The sequence below is a fragment of the Syngnathus floridae genome, chromosome 15 (assembly GCF_059516105.1).
Source record: "Syngnathus floridae isolate MCC-2025c chromosome 15, RoL_Sflo_1.0, whole genome shotgun sequence".
Classification (NCBI taxonomy): domain Eukaryota; kingdom Metazoa; phylum Chordata; class Actinopteri; order Syngnathiformes; family Syngnathidae; genus Syngnathus; species Syngnathus floridae.
In genome coordinates this window covers 11,066,450-11,088,555 of record NC_142427.1, presented here as the reverse complement: position 1 = coordinate 11,088,555, position 22,106 = coordinate 11,066,450, and the positions used below count along the sequence as shown (strand labels likewise).

The 22,106-nt window shown below is 42.7% G+C and overlaps 2 protein-coding genes across 8 annotated transcripts in view; one reads left to right on the top strand and one right to left on the bottom strand.

The window, feature by feature from the left end:
• The window catches only part of LOC148386691 (rho GTPase-activating protein 26-like), a 76,613-nt gene that overhangs the window by 28,183 nt on the left and 26,324 nt on the right, over positions 1 to 22,106 (top strand). For 3 of the 7 annotated variants that reach the window (XM_088399498.1, XM_088399503.1, XM_088399502.1), the window contains exons 4-9: positions 10,914 to 11,199; positions 12,037 to 12,200; positions 13,031 to 13,231; positions 13,419 to 13,495; positions 13,592 to 13,834; positions 13,908 to 14,163. In XM_088399498.1, the coding sequence (XP_088255624.1) occupies positions 14,010 to 14,163 (154 nt within the window). In that variant the 5' untranslated portion in view covers positions 10,914 to 11,199; positions 12,037 to 12,200; positions 13,031 to 13,231; ... (1 more) ...; positions 13,592 to 13,834; positions 13,908 to 14,009. Of the gene's footprint in view, positions 1 to 10,913; positions 11,200 to 11,495; positions 12,201 to 12,997; positions 13,232 to 13,418; positions 13,496 to 13,591; positions 13,835 to 13,907; positions 14,164 to 22,106 lie in introns of those variants that run through there. The other 4 variants (XM_088399500.1, XM_088399499.1, XM_088399501.1 and 1 more) reach the window with 4 other exon arrangements.
• On the bottom strand, positions 10,640 to 12,336 carry LOC148386693 (fibroblast growth factor 1-like). Its single transcript, XM_088399510.1, has 3 exons — positions 12,018 to 12,336; positions 11,665 to 11,768; positions 10,640 to 11,160 (listed from the first exon to the last, which is right to left on the bottom strand). The coding sequence occupies exons 1-3, from the start codon at positions 12,181 to 12,183 to the stop codon at positions 10,888 to 10,890; spliced, it is 543 nt and encodes a 180-aa protein (XP_088255636.1). The 5' UTR covers positions 12,184 to 12,336; the 3' UTR covers positions 10,640 to 10,887.

Below are 22,106 nucleotides of genomic sequence, written 5' to 3'. Positions count from 1 at the left end.
TGGCTGAGTCCCCCGAGGGCTCAAATGCTTGCGTCCGTGGTTTACCAGTCCAGTCTTTCAGATTTCTCACGTTCTGTCACGATTTTCTACTGATGAAAGGTTTACAGCCTTGGAGGAGTTGAATGGAGATCTCCAACCGGGCCAGTCGGAGTCAGCGTGTGTGGGGGGGGCACCTATTGCTTTGCAGAGATGGCTTTATTTGTCTCTAAATAGTTTTTTTTTTCGAGATATTTTCATAGTTTGTTTTTAGTTTGCCCTATAAAAACTTATGGCTTTTACCATATGTTGTCATTTATAGTTTTGAAAAAAAAAAAAATCCACCTGTTGCTGAACCCAACCACTAATTCATAAAAAGAATATTAAATATATGACTAAAATACATATTTAGGGATATCCCTTTTCCCCCAGACAATACAAGTATCAACTTTTTAGAAGTCACCGATACCATGCACCGACACCACTAATACTTTTATACATAAATCCCCCCCCCCAAAAAACATTGACACATAATTTAAAGTCTGCTTACTGGCGCACAGTAGTACGGTGAAACTCCCAAAAGTCAAAAGCAAAAAGTTGCAAATCGCATTTAGTGTATCTGAATCCATTTGTATGCCTGTGCGTGTGTGTTTTGTGGGGTCCTGCGAGCAAGGCCCCCGCCCGGTATCCAGCGGAGGAATGCAGCGCTCTCTTGAAAAGTAGTTATCAGCTAATGAGAATTCCACTCGGAGCAGGAAGGAAGGGCTTAGAATGCGTGTCCCTCAGCGAATTGGGGCGAATGTTAATCACGATGCACGCGCACATGCAGATTCGTGCGGAGCTTGACTTGCTATGAATGGATGAATATAAAAATAAGGATATTTTGCACGAAATGAATAGTAACTATGCTAAACCAATTGATGAAAGTCGTTAAGCACAGCTACCACTGTACTTGAGGTGCTCCACTCTTCCACCTTGTCTGAGTTCTGAAAGCCAAACGAGATAAATGCAGCGATTTAGCTACCCCCCCCTCCCCTCCTCGCCCCCAGCCAGCCTGTCCCTCAGCTTTCTCCTTGAGTTTTTTCATAAGCTATTATTTATGTCTGACAGACCTCCTCCAGACAAATGGCTGCCATATGGAGAAGAAGACAGCGAGGTAAACGCGGACGCAAGGGCAGGAAGGAAAGAAAGAAAACTGGTAGACGTCGTCTGGCGAATTGTTGCGAGATGCTTTCAGGCGCCGTGCGAGCTGTGTCAGAATGACCTACTGGTGTGCGTCAATGGAGATATCATTATTGTCTTCTTGGGGAAGAGCTACGGCTCCTGTGGGCTGTCAGACGCCACTTATAGGCATCCCTGCAGCCCACAGGAACACATGATCCTGCTTAAGCGTGTCATATGCGCCGTACATTGAGTCCAACGTTCACTGCATCATCTTGAGATGGCCTTCTTAAAATCTGAAGTTCTTGAATGGGTGAAGGAAAATCTTTATCAAACGAGGGACCTGACTTTTTTGAAAGCTTCAAATTGTTTACAGCTTTGCAAAATAATAATACACAACTGCAAATTACAATAAATAAAATGTCTCCGATAATCACAACTGAGCTTGTAATTAAAGGCAGATTTTGTTTTGTGCTAGAATATACCTGATTGGTTGACTGCATGTTTTCGAACTGGGCTCTCAAAAATAAGACATTGGTTGCGTGGGATGATACATTGAAGATGAGCGTAAACTGATATTTTGGTAACTTTCTCTGCTTGCAAGAATCTCAAAGAAAACAGGGCATCTAGGGAGTCTTTAGCATCTCCAATGTCCCCTGAAGTCCAGATGTTCTGTCCGGCCTCACTATCTTGACAAAACAATGACAATACATGTGGAAATGTTGTAGCGGCCAATACATCATCTCTAATCGTGGATAAAGACGTGTAACAGAAGATCATCTTGAATACTGCACAGGGACCTCGTCGTACAACACGAGCTGAGAGTGCGTTTATGTGCGTCGGTGGGTGATGCTGTTTTGGTTAGCAACAGGGTTTGGACTAGCCAGATTATTCTTCTGCTCTCATGCAAGACTTTCCAGCACTCGTCCCTTTTTTTTTCCTCCCCGTTGCCTCTGACCTCCCTCCCTAATCTGGAAGCATCCACGCAAGGGTGGTGTTTATTTTTCTGGGGATACTGTAGATTCCCCCTAAATGTTATTCTTTTCAAATCCAGCCTCTTGTTCTTCACGGGCTCTCGAGAGTCAAGTCTTCCTGTCAGAATAAAAGTGTCTCTTATGTTTCGTCCCTCAGGGAGCAGCTGGCCAGCCAGCTAATCCTCCACAGGGCCTTCTCCGCCTCCTCCTCCTCCTCCACCTCCTCCTTCCTCAATCTCCCTTCCTCCCTTCCTGCCTTCCTTCCTCTCCCCATGTCTTGTGTAATAGCTCCCTTGTTCCCGCTGGACAAAACAGCACCTTTGTGGCCTCTTTCTCCGCAACTCTCCAACCCCCTTCACACGCGTTCACACACCAGCTCGGTCTGTCCCTCAAGTCGGAACCATGAAACTCTTTTTCAAAAAGCAAGAGTAGGGATATTGTAAACAGCAGGGTTTTGGGCCGGGCCCGGCCGGGCTCAGAGTCCAGCCGAGCAGAGAGGCAGGCCTTTGTTATGAACGGGATTAGTTGGTGAGGTCTGGGGAAGGTTGCCACCTCCAACACCACATAGCTACACCACCCACACTAGCGCCACCTACTTTCGTTCGCACCATACTCACTTCCCACACTCGTAAAAAATGAAGCACACTGCTTGCTCATATATGCAGTTTCAGGCTGCAGCTCTGAAATGTAAAGAAGAATGTATTTGTTATGAATATTTTTCCGCACTGTTGTTTTGGTCAGAGTGCCTTAAAAGCACATGTGGGAAGCATTGCCATCACTCCAGAGTCCGAATGACAAAACGAGATGTAGGTTCGGCTTCGCTCCTTGAGGAGCGCTATCAAATGCCTTTTGGAGGCCTTTTCTCACAGGCGTCATCCGTGGCTGTCTTTAACTCTGAACTTTCCATTCGCCAGCAGCCTCTCTCGGTCTCCCGTGGTGTGTTTGCATGCTTTGAACATATCAAACTGTTCCTTTGAACACCGCAGTCGTAAAAAAAACGTCCTTTGATGGTCTTGTCACTTTATACAATAGCACTCTTGCTGCTATCCAAAACGCCTGACGGATGTGACCACACCTCTTCAAGATGTACATAGTGACCAACAGATGGAGGTGGTCTGCTTTGGTACCTTAAGGGGCCCCTTTACACAAGATGGTTTTCATCACAAATGGAGATTAAAAAAAAAGTGGCGGCCGTGTTGGTAGGGGCGACTTTTCCATCAAATGCATGGCGGCCATCAGAGCAGGGGTGGACGTACCGTACCGCCTAAGGTGATGATGTAGAGAGTGTTTTTAAAATTCACTGAAGTCTTTTGCACATCCCTTATGGCCGGTCTCCCCCATCCACTGGGGTACCCCCCCGACCGAAGACTTGTGGATGTGGCACAAAAGCCATCACGGATTGTTCCGCCTGGCTGATCGCTCTCTTTCATCCGCTCAACTAAAGGCTTGATTCACATTGTCCGTGATATGATGTCATGTCATATTTATTCACATGGAGGCAGTTTGGCAGTTTGGCATTTTTATGAACGAGCATGCCGATGGTGGATGTTGTGCCAACACTATTAGTATGATCCTCAGGTGTTACCAGGGAAACAAGGCTATATTTAGTCATACGCTGACACTCTCTCTCACACACAGATAAATGCATGCCGTTGTGGTTCCTCACTTCCTCTTGATATTCCATTCACTGATTTTTGTGTCAGGATTGATGTATTGCGGTCGATGACGCAAGCACTTTTGAGGGTAACCCCGATCAGGAAGCACACAAAGGCCACATGAGAGCGTGTAGGAGAAGGTCGGAACCTTCTCGGTGTCGTGTGACGGTGCCTTCCGCCCACCATCTGATCCGGTGATGCTATAAATAGCGCGGGGGGATCCATTTATAGCTCAATGCCACATTGTGATGCCGAGCGGACGACATGTCTCAGTCAATGGCGCTGCTGGAAAATGCGATTATGTCTTTCTCTGAAAGGGTTCATGTGTGTTGTTGGTTCACCTTGGATGTTAACACAAGCTTTGTTAGATTCTATTTTGGATCAGAGTCAAATTATGAATCAAATGGATGGGTGGGTGGATGGATGGATGGATGGATGGATGGATGGATGGATGGATGGATGGATGGATGGATGGATGGATGGATGGATATGATTTCTGCCCAACCCCTGTAAGCTAACATGCAAGGGTAAATTGTCATTGTTTTCTTGGCCTAAGCAAAATAATAATGATGATGAAAATCCTATTAGTCTTTCTATTGTCCTAGCGGGGCTCGTTGGCTGATTGCTCATTTTCCCACTGTTAACGAGTGGAAAATGCCATGGCCTCTTCCCATTCTATGCCCTTATGGCCCATGATGACGTGTGGTGGTGCATATTTTTCTATGCATCAACACGTGGGAATTATAGCAAGCTTCCTTTTACAGCTTTATTGCAAAATGAAACAACACACTTAGCGTGTTTTGTGCCGCTTCCTGTGCAGACATTTAGACTACCTGGGACTGTGTGTGTGTATAGACATACTTGCGTGTGAGCGTGAGAGCGATATTGCATCCTTATAGTTCACGGCAACACAAACTGGTACATTGTCATCTCATATCAGATATGATGCCATATTCCCCTCATTTAAAATTGTTCTCTGGTGTCTTAAAAGTCTTGTTGAAATTGTTTTATCTCATGCAAAGGAGCCCCCCCTTACTGCTGAACCAGTGCAGAGTAAGGGGGGCGTTACCATGGCGACGTTGCTACAACGCAAGCAGGTACTAGTGTGGTAGTTCCAATTGGAAAGAAAACAGCTCATAATAGATGGATTGTATTTTCAAATTTGGAGGCAGCATTTCATCACTTTTTTTTTTTTTTTACTATAATAGATTGCACTCTAGCCTTGCTGAACCCATGCGTATTATGGTTTATCGTTCCCAGCCAGACTGGCTCAGCACTTGATGACGTGCATATTTTCCTGCCATTGTTTCTCCTCCAAGCACTTATCGTACACAATTCACTCAGGGTGATGAATTATCCTATGAACTTGTATTTGTGTTTCTATTTCCACCCATCCGTGACGTTAATCCTGGTTATTTTTGGGAGTTGTATTGTCCACTGAAGGTTAAGTATAGCTTTTTGTTACATGCTAGAAGCGTGTTTAGATTTTTTTGTTTTCTGTATTCCAAGCATAATGACTATCAGCTATATTTAGCTGACGTTATTTTTGTAATATTGCAACATTTTTCCCTGTAAGATTGCTTAACTCTGTCCTTCATTTCGTAATATTGTAATATTTTTCCAATGAAATTGAAACCTTATCTTCAAAGTTCTGACTTTATCATTAGTCGAGAAGTGAGTGGACTGTCAGTCCTGATAATGCGCGTGTCCGTCATGTGTGAGTAATAAAAGCCAGCGGCGCGTTTATTTCCTCAACCTGACCTCCTTTCGCAGAGCAGGCCTAACTGGATTAAAACACCCTCCGCAGCGAAGGTCTGTTTTTAACGCATGCCATGTTAAGTGTGTGTCGTTCTGTGACTGACGGCCACAGCTTGTGTGTGTGTGTGTGTGTGTGTTGTCACAGGAAGTCAACATGGTCTATGATGTCATCCGCTGCCCTTTATTTGGCTTATCTTTCTTTTGGCTTTATCTTTTTTTTTCTTCCGCTCTCCAGTCTGTCATCCCTTCCTCAACCCCCACCTGCTCTCTCCCCATTGCCACCCCTCCTCCTCCTCCTCTTCCTTCTTGCAGTCCTCCACCCCCACTCTTTGGGCCCACAGGAGATGATAAGGTGATGTCATACCTCCGCTTCCTGGGGTTGTGAGTAACTGTACACGGTGGGCCTTGGTCATCTCGGCCATGGTAGGGTACGTGTGCATGTGTAAAATGAGTGTTGCCAGTAAACCTGAACTGAATAAGTAGGTCAGGGTCAAGGGTGACAGATGAAAATGCAAAAAAAGTAATAAGCACAATACAATATGGAGAACCCTTAGTAGAGCTTTACAAAATGCATGAAATAGATGGAATAGTAAATCGATGAGACAAACAAGCGTCCGTCATTTGTCTTCCCAGAAGTTAGGAGCACACACACACACACTTGTCATGTGGGCTCCACCTCACCACCATCTGCAACCACACCGCCTCGCTTTCCTCAGGCATTGGCAAGCAAATCGCTCGTACTCCAAAATAAAGCATTTTTACCGAACCACGAGGCACATTGTTTTTTAATTTTTCATTTTAAATCCCAAGCTTCTTTTGAATTTGGACCTCTGCTTCAATGATCTCAGTATTTGGAGCATCTGTTCTTCACTTAATAAATAGTGTGAGGACGTTAATATGTTTTTTGCGATCTAACAGTACAGACATGGTATTTCATTTGAACGGGCAGTTTTGCAGCGTTCATTTTAGTCAAATTACACACACTGAATTTGTGGGAGGGGAGAACGGGCAGGAGAAAAGAACTAAACCCCTGCCCAGAAAAAAAAACTAAAAAATGGGGGAGGACAGATTTCCTGGTCCCGTCAGTCGCGTAAGACCCCGGCGGCAGCACCGAGCCGTAAAATAACATTGAGAGTGTGCCCGGAGCGCTTCCTTTGGAAATGAGACAGAAAAGCATGCCGGTGCTGCTGCAGCACTTTGAAGCCAGGGAGCTGTCCCCCTCCGACAAGAATAGAGTGGCGTTCAGCATGGATGCCCCACTTGAAAGGAGCCAGCAGCAGTTGTTTTAAACTCGTCTGCTCGCCTCGGCCCGGCCTGGCCCGAGTCGGCCGACTTGCTGTGTGGAAGTTCAAAACAACCGGATGATTTTTTTTTTAAACATAATCTGATGCTACTCTTGTTTAGTTTCCGTACGAGCACAAGTGAGTGCTTGTCAATACTAAATATTGATTAATTTTCTAGTTACATAATTCATCTGAATAGTCATGGCAATGTTGGTGCTGCTGTTTTGGTTAGCAACAGAGTTCAAACGCTAATTACTTCAACGCCTTTAAATACTGTGCAGGTTTTTTTCTGCAACGTGGTTGGGACTGCTGTTTTGTTAGCAACAAGGCTCAAATGAGTTCAAAATTCGAATGACCACATAGCGTAAGATGATTTTGAAAAGTCATTCACAACATCCTACACTTGAATTCATCTTACAGACTATTTCCTTACCCCTTGTAGGTGCTGCTGTTTTTCTTTGCAACAGGCTTATTTAACTTTTTATTGACCGTGTGTGAACCATGGCGTTCATAAACCGAGAAAAAAGGGAGTGGTCCAATTTGCTAGAAACGTTTATTAGTCTGTGTGTGTGTGCTGTTTGAGGAAATGTACTGTAAGCACCACTTGTATCACTTCCTGATGTTCTTTTGTCACCTCCTCCCCTCCAGACAATGGAGCACTTCAAAAGGTTTGCATTAGACATTCCTCTCGACAATTATAGTTGCTTCTCGAGTCAACACACATACACACACGAGGATGTGGCCTAAAACGAGCCAGGAAGTAAAGCTATAAAAAAAGGTGGGAGCAGTGACATGGTCAGGGCCACAGTCAAACAGTTGCGGCCGATCCGGGACGTGTGGAATGAGAGCTATTTGCCTTAAATAGCTCTGTTTGGTGATCTATGTTTCCTTTTGCTTTTCATGTTGTCAATGACAGGAAAAGGGAAATGGAAGAGATAAGAGGTTCAAGTCGGATGTCTTTTTCCCAGAAAGGAGACGCTGGGGAAAAAAGGGGGCGTCGTGGCTTTGCTTACGCACTGGCCGGCCAAAATAGGACTTGTTCCATGGAAAGGGAATTTGGCCTTTTTGCATCATATCCTGTCGAAAAATGGGCTCATCACAGGCTCAATTGTGTTTTACGAGATGACTCTTCTGTCTTTTCGTGCATGACGTTGTGTACATACTTATGCAAGCGCTTAGCAGGTAACCGAAGTAGCTGCTCAAAATAGACCCTAACTTACATAGGATTTTTTTCCCCTGCTTCTTACTGAAGACAAATAATGGTAATAATATAGCAGGGTATAATATAATTTTTAAAAAAAATGTATATCATACAATATGTATATTAAATGACAACTAATGAGAACAGTCAACACCAAGCTATGTTAACCTGAATCCGTTTTGGTCACACCAAACTACATTTTATTTTAAATATTTGGGTATACGAAACTAACCAGATTGGTTACGTAATTGATTAGAGGTTTGACCAAATGTTGTTCCTATTTCCAGCAGTACCGCAGGGCTCGCAAAGCTGTTCTAGATGGTTAAGGGAATACAATGGAAGCTGAAATCTCGCGTTGTTTTTGGCCTACTTTTCCTTTGTTTTGCTTGGCGCAGCCAAGCCTCAGCTTGGATACTTTGCGCAGCCATTTTATGCCATTGCGGCATCAACCAGTGTTCTGCTGCTCAATTTCCCAAAGAAAAAAACTCTCATTGGGTTTATAGACTCCCACAATGCTTTGCTTGCATGACCTCCACAAGGAGGCAACTTGTTGATTGTGTTATTACTCACGCACTCTAAAATCAAGAACCATAATGATGTTGAATCATACCTGGCCCTAGTTGTCTTCCTCATCTCTTCAAACCTCACGACTCGGCAATCAAAAGTTCTGAGTCAGCACTTTTTTGGGTTGAGGATCAGCTGTCTGATACGCAGCCCCCTGTTTCCGCTCGTGTGTGTATGTGTGCCTGCAGAGAACAGAGTGACCTTTTTAATCCCCATCACTAATCAGGTCATTATGCTTCCACAATGTGTGGCAAATTATCTGATTTACCCGAATACAACATTGCTTTTGTAGTGTTTGGAATTTATAATAGGCTTTAGTTACATATGCCAAGGAAGTTTTTAATTCTATTTTTAATATCCATTCCTTTTCTATATTAAGGTCACGGGGGAGCTGGAAGCTATCCCAGATGACTTTTTGTGAAAGTCTGGGGGCACCCTATACTGCTCGCCAGCCACTTGCATAAAGACAATCAATTTGTATCCTTCCAATGTGTTTGCATGGCTCCTACTCTAATCCACATTTCTTTTCTTCTGTAGCCTATTTATTCATTTTACAATGAACTAAAACAGTTTCTGCGGTTGAACATGTTGAACATTTACAACCCCAGATAAATGTCCTAGTACACTGTGACGTTTGTATTCATATTTATGATGGTAGTGGTTGAGAAAATATGAACACAATAAGTAGTACATTGAAATATAGACATTTAAATGTGCACAGAAAATACATTTTCGAAAAGACTAACTGAGAGGAGAGGTGGATGAATTGCAAAGGGGATGAGGAGCAAAGCAAAAAGACAGACGTTGGAGGAGATGCAGGCAGGAAGGGCAAATAAAGAAAGATGGAAATGAGGAAAGAGAGAGGAGTAACAGATGAGTGAATGTCCGTGTGTGTGTGTGTATGTGTGTGTGTGTGTTAGAGGTTCTTGGCTGCTGTCAGGCTTCGGGACTCCCAGAGGAAGCCGGCCCTTGTTCAGTTTACAGTGTATGATTCCCTTCCTGCCCCGCGCAGACCCACAGGCCAACGGCCAACCAACACTTTGTGTGTGTGTTTGTGTGTCTGTGTGTGAGTGAGAGAGAGCAAGAGTGAATGTGCATGTATGTGTATTGCAGTCCTGTTCCTATGCTTGTGTGACAAAAGCCGTCAACTGTTTTTTCCATCTTTGTCGGGGCATTTTGTTAGGCGCTACGATGTGTGCGTGTGTGCGCTTGTGTGTCTTTTCAGAGAGAGGTCACAGGTTGCGTAACACTGTTAGTCGCAAGGATTGGCACATTTCGATTTTGCTTGATGACCGTATTAAAAAAAAAAAAAGTGGCATTGGCAGATGGCCAATCGAGTGCACAAGGGGCGCTGCCCCACCATGCATGGTGGCCACCACTACACTTGATGACAAAAATAAAGAAATAAAATGAAATATTATGAAATATTTAGAACTCTATTATTAGTATTCATTACCCATGTACTATCACAAAAAGTTTGACATGCACTGTAGCTGTTTTTCAATACAATAGATAAGACCAAGGTGGGGCACAACATTCCAGTGCCCGGAACTGTCCGACGTCACTTCCCATCTTGTAATGGAGTTTTGAAGAAAACACAGAGACATATGTGACAGGTTGAAGTGTGCTTTGTTTGTGAACATTATGTGAAAAAGGGACAAATTCTTCTCGGTCAGGACGATCCGATGTCGTTGTCTTTGTTTGAGCTGCAGTCATCTGCACCGACTTTAGCCTTCATTGAATCATCAGATCCAGACTTGTTGTCTCCTGACAGGAACTCACTCATTTGAGCTGTTTTAAACCGCACAAGAATGTTTGTCCTCCCAAGAAATTCATATTGTTTTGTATGCATCCATATTTGCACGAGTTCAAATGACTCTACCTGTGCAAACTTCTAGTTTGAAACCCAAAATTCCAGCCAAGTGCTTGACTACAGGGGAAGTTCATCTGAGTTGAAATTTAGATCTGTGCTCCCCTCTTGTGGCTACATGTAAATTGCAACAATAAGAAACGTGTCCTGACATGTTAGAAAAGTGGGCAGCTTTTGAAACTTGACAATATAACACCTAAGAGTGTAATTATTTATTGACATACACAACTGTATGAAATATAATGTGAAAGTTAATCATATTAACATTTTGTGAGTATAAATCATTTTCAGAAAAATAAAAATATTACAAAATAATTAATATTGTTATACATTATTTTTAAAAATGGACTCATCCAAATAAATGGAGCTTTTTATAGTGTTACAGACAATGTCACATTTTTTGGAGGTGGGGGGGTGCTATTGTGCTCCAGGTTTCATGTTTTATTCATTCTTCTTTTTTTTTTTTGCAAGGCTCCCAAATGTCAACGTTGCAAGCGCCTGGCTGATCCTGTGGTTGAGTTTCACCTGCGCCATAAGGCTCGTCCGCCGACCTTGGCAGGAAGAAGACGGCCTTCTGTGTCAGATCCGCCTTGGGGCCCGCTTTAGTTTTTCCGTTCTTCTTGATCGCCACGTACCACTCGTATTTTCGTGACCGATATGTGTTGTAGTTGTTCTCCTCGTATTTCTCCAGAAAGTAACACTCATCGTTGAGCGTCAGCTGCAACACAGAGGAGGATAGCACTTATTGGTCATGACAGTATGTCGTAACTTACCTTAAATTGTGAATTTCATGGAAAGCCTTCCAAAATAGCTTCACATTGGCCAATCATAGTCAACTGATCTTTGTGATAATTTATATATTCATATCTTTACATTATTTTATACACAGTGGAACTGTCCTATTTTTTTTTAAATATATATGATATTAATCACAATATAAGTTATTTAACTGGTTCTTTTATCACAAACAAGATATTTTGGTTGAATTACCTGACATGTTTCGGCTTGTACTTCCGCCTTCATCAGTGTTGGAAGTACAAGCTGAAACATGTTAGGTAATTCAACCTAAATATCTTGTTTGTGATAAAAGAACCAGTGAAATAATTGACAAGTGAAACCAAAATGAACATAGTACAACTACAATATAAGTTCATTTGAATGATTACAAAATAATTGCAATTTTTGATAGTGTTATTTAACTTTAGTTTGAGTTGAAACTTACTGATCCATAGAGGCGTCCTTTCTTATTCATGGCCAGGTACTTTTTGGCGTGCTCACCCATCACCACGACCTCGCCCACATTTGTAGCCTGCAGCCTCAGGATGTCTACGTAGCACATATGACATTTTGCATATTGTGTTATAGTGGACGGATTTGATCAAGTAACAGTTAACATAAATCTTCAATATACAGTGATACTTTGACTTGCTAGCGTCGATCAAAAGCCTCAGTTAAATTACTTATTTTAAATTAATTTGTAATCAAGAAGTAGCTTTGAGTTTCAGAAAGGCTGATAAGGCTTTTTTAGAAAAATAAAAAAATAAAAATTATTATATTGCATAAAAACGTACTTACCATAGAGGTCATTTTCCAGCCGATCACCATTGACAGTCCCATCCGGCAGAATCCTCAGATGGTGGCCCCCATTGCAACAGTACAGCCGGGTGAGCGTGTGAGGCTCATGCCGAGACAAGTTACCCTGCGAGTTGCTCGGCAGCGTCATCACATCTCCTTCAGACATCCTCCCGAGGCTTTGAGGTTTGTGATGTGAAGCAGACGCGCTGCCTTCTCCGCTTATATTACCTGAAGAATGTTTGAGGGAGCAAGTGAGAGTGAGGAAGTTGGGTCTAAACAACTCATTTTCTGATAGGAGCTCAGGAAATGCTTCACATGATCAAACGTGATTTCACAATTAGTAAATAAATAGAAATAGTTCCAGATGGCAGTGACGTAACTTTTGAGGGAATTCGGTAAAAGGGCCAGACAGCACCATAAACGTGAAATGACTGATGATGTAACAGTGCGCAAGAGTACTTTTTAACTTACAACGGGGAGGTGAACGGAAATTTTGTATGAATTGACTCATCTGATTGCGGAATATGGAGTCATCTGTGATCATCCTTATGCAGCAATTTTGCAGCACTGATAGAAGGATGTAGAAACAGCAACTCAGTGATTAAGGTGAGAGGTTTGGTATTTACTGAATGACTCTCATAAGAAGGATAGATGGGAATAATGACAGCATAGGTCAAGAGTTCACATGTGGCTCCGTGGGAGGACCTCCATCATAAAAAGACTTTAAAAAGCTGCACTGTCAAATGGTGTGACTCAAGTGTTTTTGTCTGATAGTACTACAGTTTTCCTATTACGTTTACATTTTTTCCAATGTATAGGGTTTTTTCTGATATTTTCTCATCCGGTCTCATTTGAATAATTCCATTTTTGTCATTTTGTGTGCCCCCCTTCTTTTTGTCCTTCTATAACATACATTCTGTGCATATATTATTATTTTGCAACCGCATTGGTTTCTAAAATGAGGCTTTTTATTTAAAAAGAAAATAGACGTATTGCCTCCTTGATGCCAACAGAGGACGCCAAAGAGCTACAATCAAGTTACCCTCTTCCGTCAGTTCTAGCTGTCATGACGTCACCGCACCCCCCTTCAAAACAAGTGAATCCCTCTACTGAAAAAAAAAGGATCCCTTTACTGTGGGCAAAAATCATCTACTTTTCACGTAGTAAGCAATAACAATAACGTATGTGAAAGCAGCCTCAAGTGGCTGAAAAGGGTGAGAATATTTCTATTTATTATTTTTCTTATTTAGAAATATGCAATTGAGCAAAATGGACTAAATTTGTTTCATCCTATATATTATCTTAACACTTTTGCTGTGACTATACCGTACTGCGGGTTTTTTGGGATGGGGGAAATGACAACTGTTTGCCCCCTTTCCCCCCCATGTGTGATCTGCAAAGGAACAACGCCCGCCCCTGGTTCCTTTAAATGCATCCGATTGCACAAGAGAGACGCCAGTCCACGAATTAGCCGTGTGGTAGGTTGACCGCGAGCTGTCGAAGCGAAGCTTTCACGCGAGTTGTGCACAATTTGGACGGCGCTCTGCTCTGCTCTGCTCTGCTCTGTTGTGCAGCCTGCCTCCCTCCCTCCCTCTTCATCATCGCCCCCATCGGACTGGACTATCCTCTCCGGCATGACTCGGTCGACAGGAATGCAGCACCAGTTTGCATGAGCATCTGGACGATATATTGCCATATTGGATTTATTCTGAGAACTTTTCACATTTACTCCCATTGGATGTTGCGCTGGTGTCGTGCCCAGAGAAGCGCTTGACTCGAACCGGTTTTGCAGAAGATATTCCCGCAAGGTTATGCAGGTAAGGCTTTCCCTCGGGTACCATTTCTCACGTTGATTACCTGTAATCGGATTTTTGCACCCTCCTTTAATAGCCGCTATAGCAGCCCACGTCAGGGAGCGCTGCTGGTTCCTCCTCGGAGCTTTCATTGTTGCCGGCTCGTCCCAGCAGCTTGTGTGCAGGCAAGGGGGCGAAGATGGGACTGCCCGCCCTAGAGTTCAGTGACTGCTACCTGGATAGTCCGCAATTCAGGGAAAGACTCAAATCCCACGAACTGGAGCTGGACAAGACCAGCAAGTTTATCAAGGAGCTCATCAAGGATGGCAAGGCGCTCATCCAAGCGCTGAAAAGTAAGTTTGATGACATGCACACTTCATGTCCATGGAGATGATTACGCTCACAGGTCACAAAATTAGGAACACCCAAAATGATGCAAAAAACGAGAATGATTTTATTCATGTTGTTGTGACATGCGTGTATTTGGGAGTAGCACATCATTCCTCTTGAAGTGCTCCCTTGTTATTAGTGGTCAAGGTGTAAGAATGCCAGTGCCATAAAAAAAAAAAAAGTTGTCAGCACTTCTATTTTGAATATCTTGTACTTGGGAGAACCTGGGAGTGCTGTTCTCCATGTATCAGAGACTTGTGAGTGCTGGTATGCGCGGGAGGGAATAAAGAGGCTCTCATGCTGTCGAGATGGCGATAATGGATTGAGCTACAGTGAAGTTCATCTTGTAAATAAGATGCTAATGGCTTGGGATTTGGAAGGGAGTCAGAACTGTAAATTTGCGTCTCAAAACCAAAACCTCCACTTGTATGGATGGGCTAATTTTCCGAGCCAGGGGTACCTCACTCCATTCAAAAAAAATGTTCATTGTTCATTGGTGTGATCTGGAAAATGCAAATGAATGACCATTGTGGCTGTTCCGTGCCATTCTAGCAGAGTGCTGCTGCTTACCAGAAGACATTCCACGTACCATTTCCCTCCATCGGATGTTATTTTGTTTAGATGATCGTTTCCAAGTGCAGAACTCAAATGAGGCGAATTGAGGAGAAGCCTAACATAAAAAGAGAATAGACGTGTCACTGCTGTTTTGTCTTTAGTTTGGAATGCATGTCTTTGTAATTCTGTGCACATATGTTGTAAATATGGAAATGGCACATTCCTTATGAGCCCAGTTTGTGTGCACGCAATGAGGTGATAGGACAACGCCTAAAGACGGATTGAATTCATTAGAATGTGAGAATTGTGTATCTTTTCCACAGTTTGGAGTAACAGTGTTTTGAAATGACCCAAAGCTGAAATTTGCAAACGTATACAAGCAGGGCTTATAATGACAACCTCACAGCCTCAATTATAGTCCACAGTGTGCCTGCACACACATATTTTTGCGGCACGCGAATGAAGCCTGCGGTGGCTTCAAAACAGTCCTGCATCCGACCATTAGCGCTGTCTTGATAATGCCCTTGCTACTCGACTTTAAACCCGACCTTTAACATTAGCGCTTTTGTGTAAATGACTGGGAATGATTCTGCCCTCTTGCCCTCCTGTCATCTGCCTTGGCTACTTTACGCCTTTGTTTTTCCCCCGCAGCCACCCACTGTGTTGTTGTCCAGTTATGAGGCGGCTAATAGCGAAGCGCGACTGTCAACCGTGCTGATAGATGAGCGCCTTGCACACCGCAGCAGAACTAATTGTCAATTATGGCGGATGGAAGGGAGTCAAACCTTCTTTTCAAAGCTCCTCCAGAGGAGTATGTGCCAAGGGGCAAATGGAAAAAAAAAAAAAGAAAGGACACCATGGCCTTATTATCATTATTATTATTTTCCTTTTGAGGATGGAATTTAGGTTGTGGAGGAGAGAATGGGGGTGAACTGAGAAGGTGGGCTGCATGCCAGTGTGCTTGCAGGACTTGAAATATGAATATTCTGTATTTGAAGCAAGATCTGAAGCTTTTTTGCCTCCCAAAGGATGTGCATCTTTGTGTGTGTGTCATTGCAGCGGAGCACAGTGGGGGTTGGGGGTCTTCCTCAAGCTGTGATGTACTCTGCTGCTGAAGGAAAATAGGGCAGGACTGAGAGCTCTGTCCTGGTGCATAAAAGCAAGACTTGAATCAGAATGGCAAATTCTAACCATCATTTTTGGTGTCTTATATTAAAAAAAAAAGTATTAATTGCTAAAATAACGAGAGGTAGGAACGAATGAATAGCATTTCCATTCATTTCAATGCGAAAAGATTATTTGCGTTACAAGCGTAGTCACGGAACAAGTTGAACTTGCATCTCAAGGTTATCGATATAAAGATTCAAGACAAATTAAAGACAACCTAGCACACAACCAGTGGACGTAAAGCCCAACGTCATGCACGTAGTTTTCTCATGTTGACTTTTGAATATTTCATCATGTGGGCTCAAGTAACATCGCAGTGACTCAGCCTTTCGATACTCACGGCGACCTCGTTACCACAGCAACCACTTGGAAATGACTCGCTAATGTCTGAGCATACCACCACCATCTAATTGGGTGATGAAATGTTTTCCAGAAAAGTGAAATAAAGCATAATTGTGCTAATTGCCACTTCATTGGTTTTGGTGTCAGCCTTGCACTGCTTGGGTGTGAGCTTAGCGTTTGTTTGCTCATGAAAATATTCAGTTGTACTTTTACTTCCTGTGGAAAAAAAAAAAAGAATGCAGGTGGTTGTCGAGCCTTATTGTTAAATTGACCTTTAGCAAATTACCGCTGCATGATGGCATGTTCACTTTCTCAGCTGTTTCAACATGAACGTTTACCACAAGGAAGGTCTGGTTAACCTGCTAAAGAAATTATATGGACACGCTGGACTGTGTTCTATTTATGTTTTTAATTTGCAATTTATTTTTTTACCATGCGAAGGTGATATTTGAGTGTTGTAAGGAAAACAAAGTTGGAAAGTTCAGCTTCAAATTGAACCTCACTATGCAAACTATTCTCCAACTATAATTATAGCTCATTTCTTTACTTGTAAAAATCTCTTAAATTGGCGTGAGAACTGTCTCTCAGACTGTACCGACGTGATAGCGCCTTCAGGGGGGAAAAAAAAATGGAGGAAACCAGGACTGATTTATTTCATCCTCTGAACTCTGAACCTCTTAAAAGGGAATTTGCGGCTTGAGGTCTCCAGTCGCCTCTCAGCCTCGCGGGCGTAGATTCGAGACAAGTGTGTGATAATGAACTGGAAGCGTTCAGTGGAGAAAAAGGTGTGGCTCTAATCTAAAAAAAAAAAAAGAAAAAGCAAACCTCTGGCTTTATTGCAAACTGACTGCCCAGACTTGCAAGGCAGCTGTGATGTTCCCACGTGGGAGAGACTTTCCACAGGTGGCGCTTGGATGGAACACAAATCCAACAATTGCTTTCATATTTCCAGACGTGCATGTCGATGCACGTTAACAAAACAATCATTGTCCTGCCGCCGCAAACCTTTGAAAGTGAACAGAGAAGAGCCGGTTTGACAAGTTGTTGACCTCTCCTGCCTCACATCCGTATGGGAACCTGTGAAGCTTCACAGAATAAAAATATAGAAATAATAGGAAATATAGAATAACTTCAGTGATTGCTCTCAATTCCATAAATCCGATGTAAGTGGTAAGTCCGGTTGGAAAAATAAAAGAACACACACTTTAACCAAAGTTGTCAACATCCCTTTGAGCTTTCCATCTGCTAGGATACTTAAAACACGTCAGGAAAGAATGCCGACTAAGCTGTTCTTTGTGTTGTGGCCTTGAAGAGACTCAACTCCGGCTTCTCTCTCGCTTTCCTTAGACCTGTGGCGGCGCTTAAGATATTTATCTAATATATTTGAAACGATGCACCATTTTATTGCTAGAGAGGTCGAACGTGACTCCAAGTGACGGAGCACGTGCCCCCACGGGGTGAGCTGGAAAGCAAAGCGGAGACCAACCCAAACAAACCCCAACCCACTGGCATGAAGACCATGTTTTGTCCCGCCCGCTCTTAAAATAACGGCCGCTAAGAATATTTAATCCACGCTGTCCCATTCTGCATTATCACATTTAATGGGCATCCTGTACACACGCCTCTGCAGTATGGTGGTGGGGCTTCGGGGCGTGGCCTTCTGGGTGCAAAGCCAGCCTGAGCTCAGCTTTAATGGGGTAATCTGCTGGGAGTGTGGGTGCTTCATCTGTGTGTGCTGATATAGTTGGGGGTGCAAAGCTGCATGACTTGGGGCTGCTGTCTGGCTCACTCGTGAGGAGGGGGCGGAGCTCTTCATTATTTATTCATATTAATTCACAGTTGTATGTAAAAGCCACATAATCCTCATACTAATGAATGTTGTTGACAGAGCTCGATGCTTTTGAGGCATTTAGTGAATTTTGAAATGGTGATGTCAGATTCGGTCTGACTGGGCAGTATGCTCAGCAGACCATCACATGTTGCTCTCTTTTAGATCATTTCTGCATGATTGTGATTATTTGAAGTAATTCATTGGACCATTTTTTAAGCCCAACAACAACAAGGTAACATGGCAACACTGCATACCACTCAATTCAGGGATTATTGAAATAACCCTAAAGTACTTTTACTATAGTAAAATTATTGTTGAAATATTAGAGAGCTGACACTGGGTGAGCTAAAGATGCAAAGAAAAAAAAAAGTTTGTGCAGCAGAATGTTTTTGTACAATATGTGTTGAGTTCTAACAAAGCCTTTTTTTTTTTTTTTTTAGTTTCGTATTGGAACCAAGATTTATGATAAGTCCCTATAAAAGCCAGCAGATAAGTGTGGCGACTGTTCTGTTTTTTTTTTAATAGAATTTGTGCAAAGGAGGCTTTCGAGGTGGCATGATGAACAAATGCTCTATTTTCACTCGTAAATGTGATTTATTTTGGCAGCTCATTAGAAGTCACTTTTATTGTCCTTTCTTATCAACAATGGAGTTTCATCCATCCTTCCTTTCGTTTACTGTAAGCGTGTCCTTATTAGAGTCATGACAAACATTCCTACTGATGCCATTTGAGTCATTCACCACTTTAAAAACAATACACCAATTCTCTCGGCCCGTTTTGCTTTGACTTTTCATTCCGCCCCACAGCAGGTGTCAGAGACAGCTTGCTCTCATGCATGCATGAGTGTTCACACGAGCGTGAACACACACATCGGCTTTGGTTGTCACCTCTTGTGCCGACCGACGCAAGTTAGCACGCGAGGAGGTGTCAAGTATGAGTCTTAACTTGCTCATATTCTGAACTGTTGACATAATAAGTCAGTAAATGATTGCGCGGGGAATAACATACAAGTCCTTTTAAGCGTGAAATGTACTTAGTCATTCTTAGAACTGCAGTGGGAACAATCCTTTTGTGCCCCACATTGCATTTGAAGCTAGATTTCTTGGAAGACTGCGGATACCTCTGGCAAATGGTCAGAAGCTACAAATAATATGCACGATATAAGAGCAGAAAATACTTGAGTCAAAATATTAGAAACAGCTTTCTTTACTGCAGTGAACTTCTAGTTTTTAGTACAGTGCGCCAAAGCACTAATTTGAGACAATTAAGTGTCTACCAGGCCTTGAAATGTTTATTTCCACGACATTGTTTCAAGCATGTTCCCATTCTGTCTTAATGTTGGGAGCATGGACGTCTGGATGTGGGATTTACTTCCTCATCCTGTTCTAGTTTTAGTACTTCCCGTTTCATACTTCCTAAGGACAAAAAAAGTGATCGGAGGAGGGAAAAAACTGTGGGTGTAGTTCATACTGTATTCATGTTCTGTATATACACAATATCTAGTATATGGAGTTTTGCCAGTCGTCATGGAAACGTCATGGCTGTCTAAAAGGAGCATCATTTTAAACAGCTTTGCTAATTTGCTAATTTAATTTAAAAAGAAGCCACTTTTTTTTTTTCCTCATCTACAGCGTTCATCACTTCACGTGTCATCTTGAGCTATTTCAAGACAAACGAGAGCAGGATGTCACATTCCTTTCTACCGCAGCAGTTTGGTCGGCCAAGCTGCACAAATGTCTCGTTTTGTCTTCCAAGGTGTCTACAGGAGTCAAAGGGGGAGTGGATAGGCAATAAAATAAGGTCAGGAATGATTCAGGCCAAGACTGGCGGAGCCTGCTGTTGAACCGCTCACTGTTTTTCAGTCAGAGTTGGCATTCGGGTTGCCCGCCCACTGGCAGGGTGTTGTGTTCATTTCAAACTTCAAGTTTGGCGAGAGGAATTGTCACGCTGTAGATACTGGCGTAATCCATCAAACAAGTTTGAACTCGGTACATCACATTTAAACAAAAAACACTTAAAAAGTATTTTCATACATTTGCCAGGTACGCGTGTGAACACTTCTGTTTAGAAATGTGCAAAGCAGGCATAATGGCAGATGTTACCAATTTTTGCGAGTATTTTATTCCAGAGCAGCGGGAACTCAAATGCAGAATCATAAAAAAGCAGATTGTGGTTTTGTCCACACATTATAGAGAAAATGGAACTGTACAGAGAATATTCTAATAAACACGATTAACAAAAAATACAAAGACAGGTTAACCACTGTATGAAACAAAATTCATGCAAAATGAAGGAAAATGTGTTTTGCGTTTTCCTGAAATAACTTTTCTAGTTCCTTTGATATTCTTGTTGTTGTTTTGCTGTTTTGCTAACATGAGTTTATGAACGGCTCACAGCCAAACGCATGGTTCGCACTGAATCTGGTCTGCCATGTTGCCACCAGTCATTTGAGGCATTTTGCAGTATTTTTTGTGCGTGCTGTCTGGGACAGAGTTCAGGCTTATGTTGGGCGACGGCGAGGAAGTGGACGAAGGCTATTTTGGAAACTGGCTCTAATCTGGTTATTGTGGTTTCCATCCTCTCGCTGACTTCTCTCGCTGTCACTACTAGGCTCAAGTTGGCCTGATTTCTAACATGCAAAAGCATAAGGCTTATGCTAATGCTAAATTGTATGCATTTGTCATGCAGTATGCAGTACCCATTTACAAAATATTAAATATACTAATCCCTCATCATTATTTATTTTCTTTATAGGCATGTAGCTTTTTTTCCCGGGGAACCTGACTTGTGATCATGGGATCGGATATTCTCCAACAAAAAAATCTGGGTGATTTCCTCTAAATTACAAGGTTGATGGATTGTAGGCCAAGTGAACTCATCACACATTCCTGCTGTGGATTTTTCCAGAGGTCCGAGGGGCGATTTCACCCCACAGGCGCTCTTTTTAAAAGAGATGAGGGGTGGGGGGGGGCGTAGGAAAACCGTCCCTTGTTGTCTGTGTTGGCTGTGTCAGCAGCAGGCGTGGCAGAAAATTCCAAAATGAGGGCGGGACACTGAGGTCAAAGGGGGCTACAGAATAAATGAGGGTAGGGTTAGGGGAGGGGAGGGGAGAGCACTGATTAGTGTTGCAAACTCATAGCTGCCAATGAGAAATCTAAATTAAGAAGTAACATAAAAACAAAGATGGAACAAATATGAGATACTGTAAGGAAAAAAAAAAAGAGTCCGAGAAACTTCCTCCTTGTGGTGTCTTGGGCTCTTTGTGTCTGTTGCTAGGATACCAAAGTTATTTGGCCTGGGACAAGAGGAGGGAAAATATAAAAGGCTGGCAGATGTACAGAGTTTTTCTTCTTTTTACTCCCATTGTAGCTCATCTCTGTATGTTAAACTCAATTAAATCGTTTAGAGTGTTTCAAATTGGGTGAATAAAAAGACCATTTGTTACTTATGGCTAATTTACCATCAATCAATTATAATGACATTTAACACTGTCAAGATTTTACAATTTTAAAACAGATGTGTACGACTAAGACTTTCAAAATACCGTACTGATGACGGTATGCACTTGGAACCTATTCATTCCATGACTTCCCGTGGGAGAATGCATCTTGGAAGAGTTTATAGAACCTTTAAGTTTCACTCAAACATCCAATGGCGCTTGACTTCAACATGGCCCACATTTCTACCCTGGAGAAAGCGTAAAACCTTCACTGGGAGCAAGAGCCATAAATCCACATGTGACATCTGTGGTGCCTCTCAGACTTGTTTCTGTGCTCAGCTCTTTGCCATCTCTCGCTGGCTTGACTCCCTTTCTCTTGTTTCTGCCCGTTTCTCAAACAATTGCTGCCTATTGCTGCCTATTCACCATGGCTTTCACAGTTCATTCTATCGGAGGACTTTATGGGCGACCATTGTCCCCCCCCCCCTCGGCTTTATATGTTCATTGTTCTGTCAGTGTGTGTTGGGCCCTTAGCACCATTCAATCACTTTGGGGCGAGCAACGAAATGCCA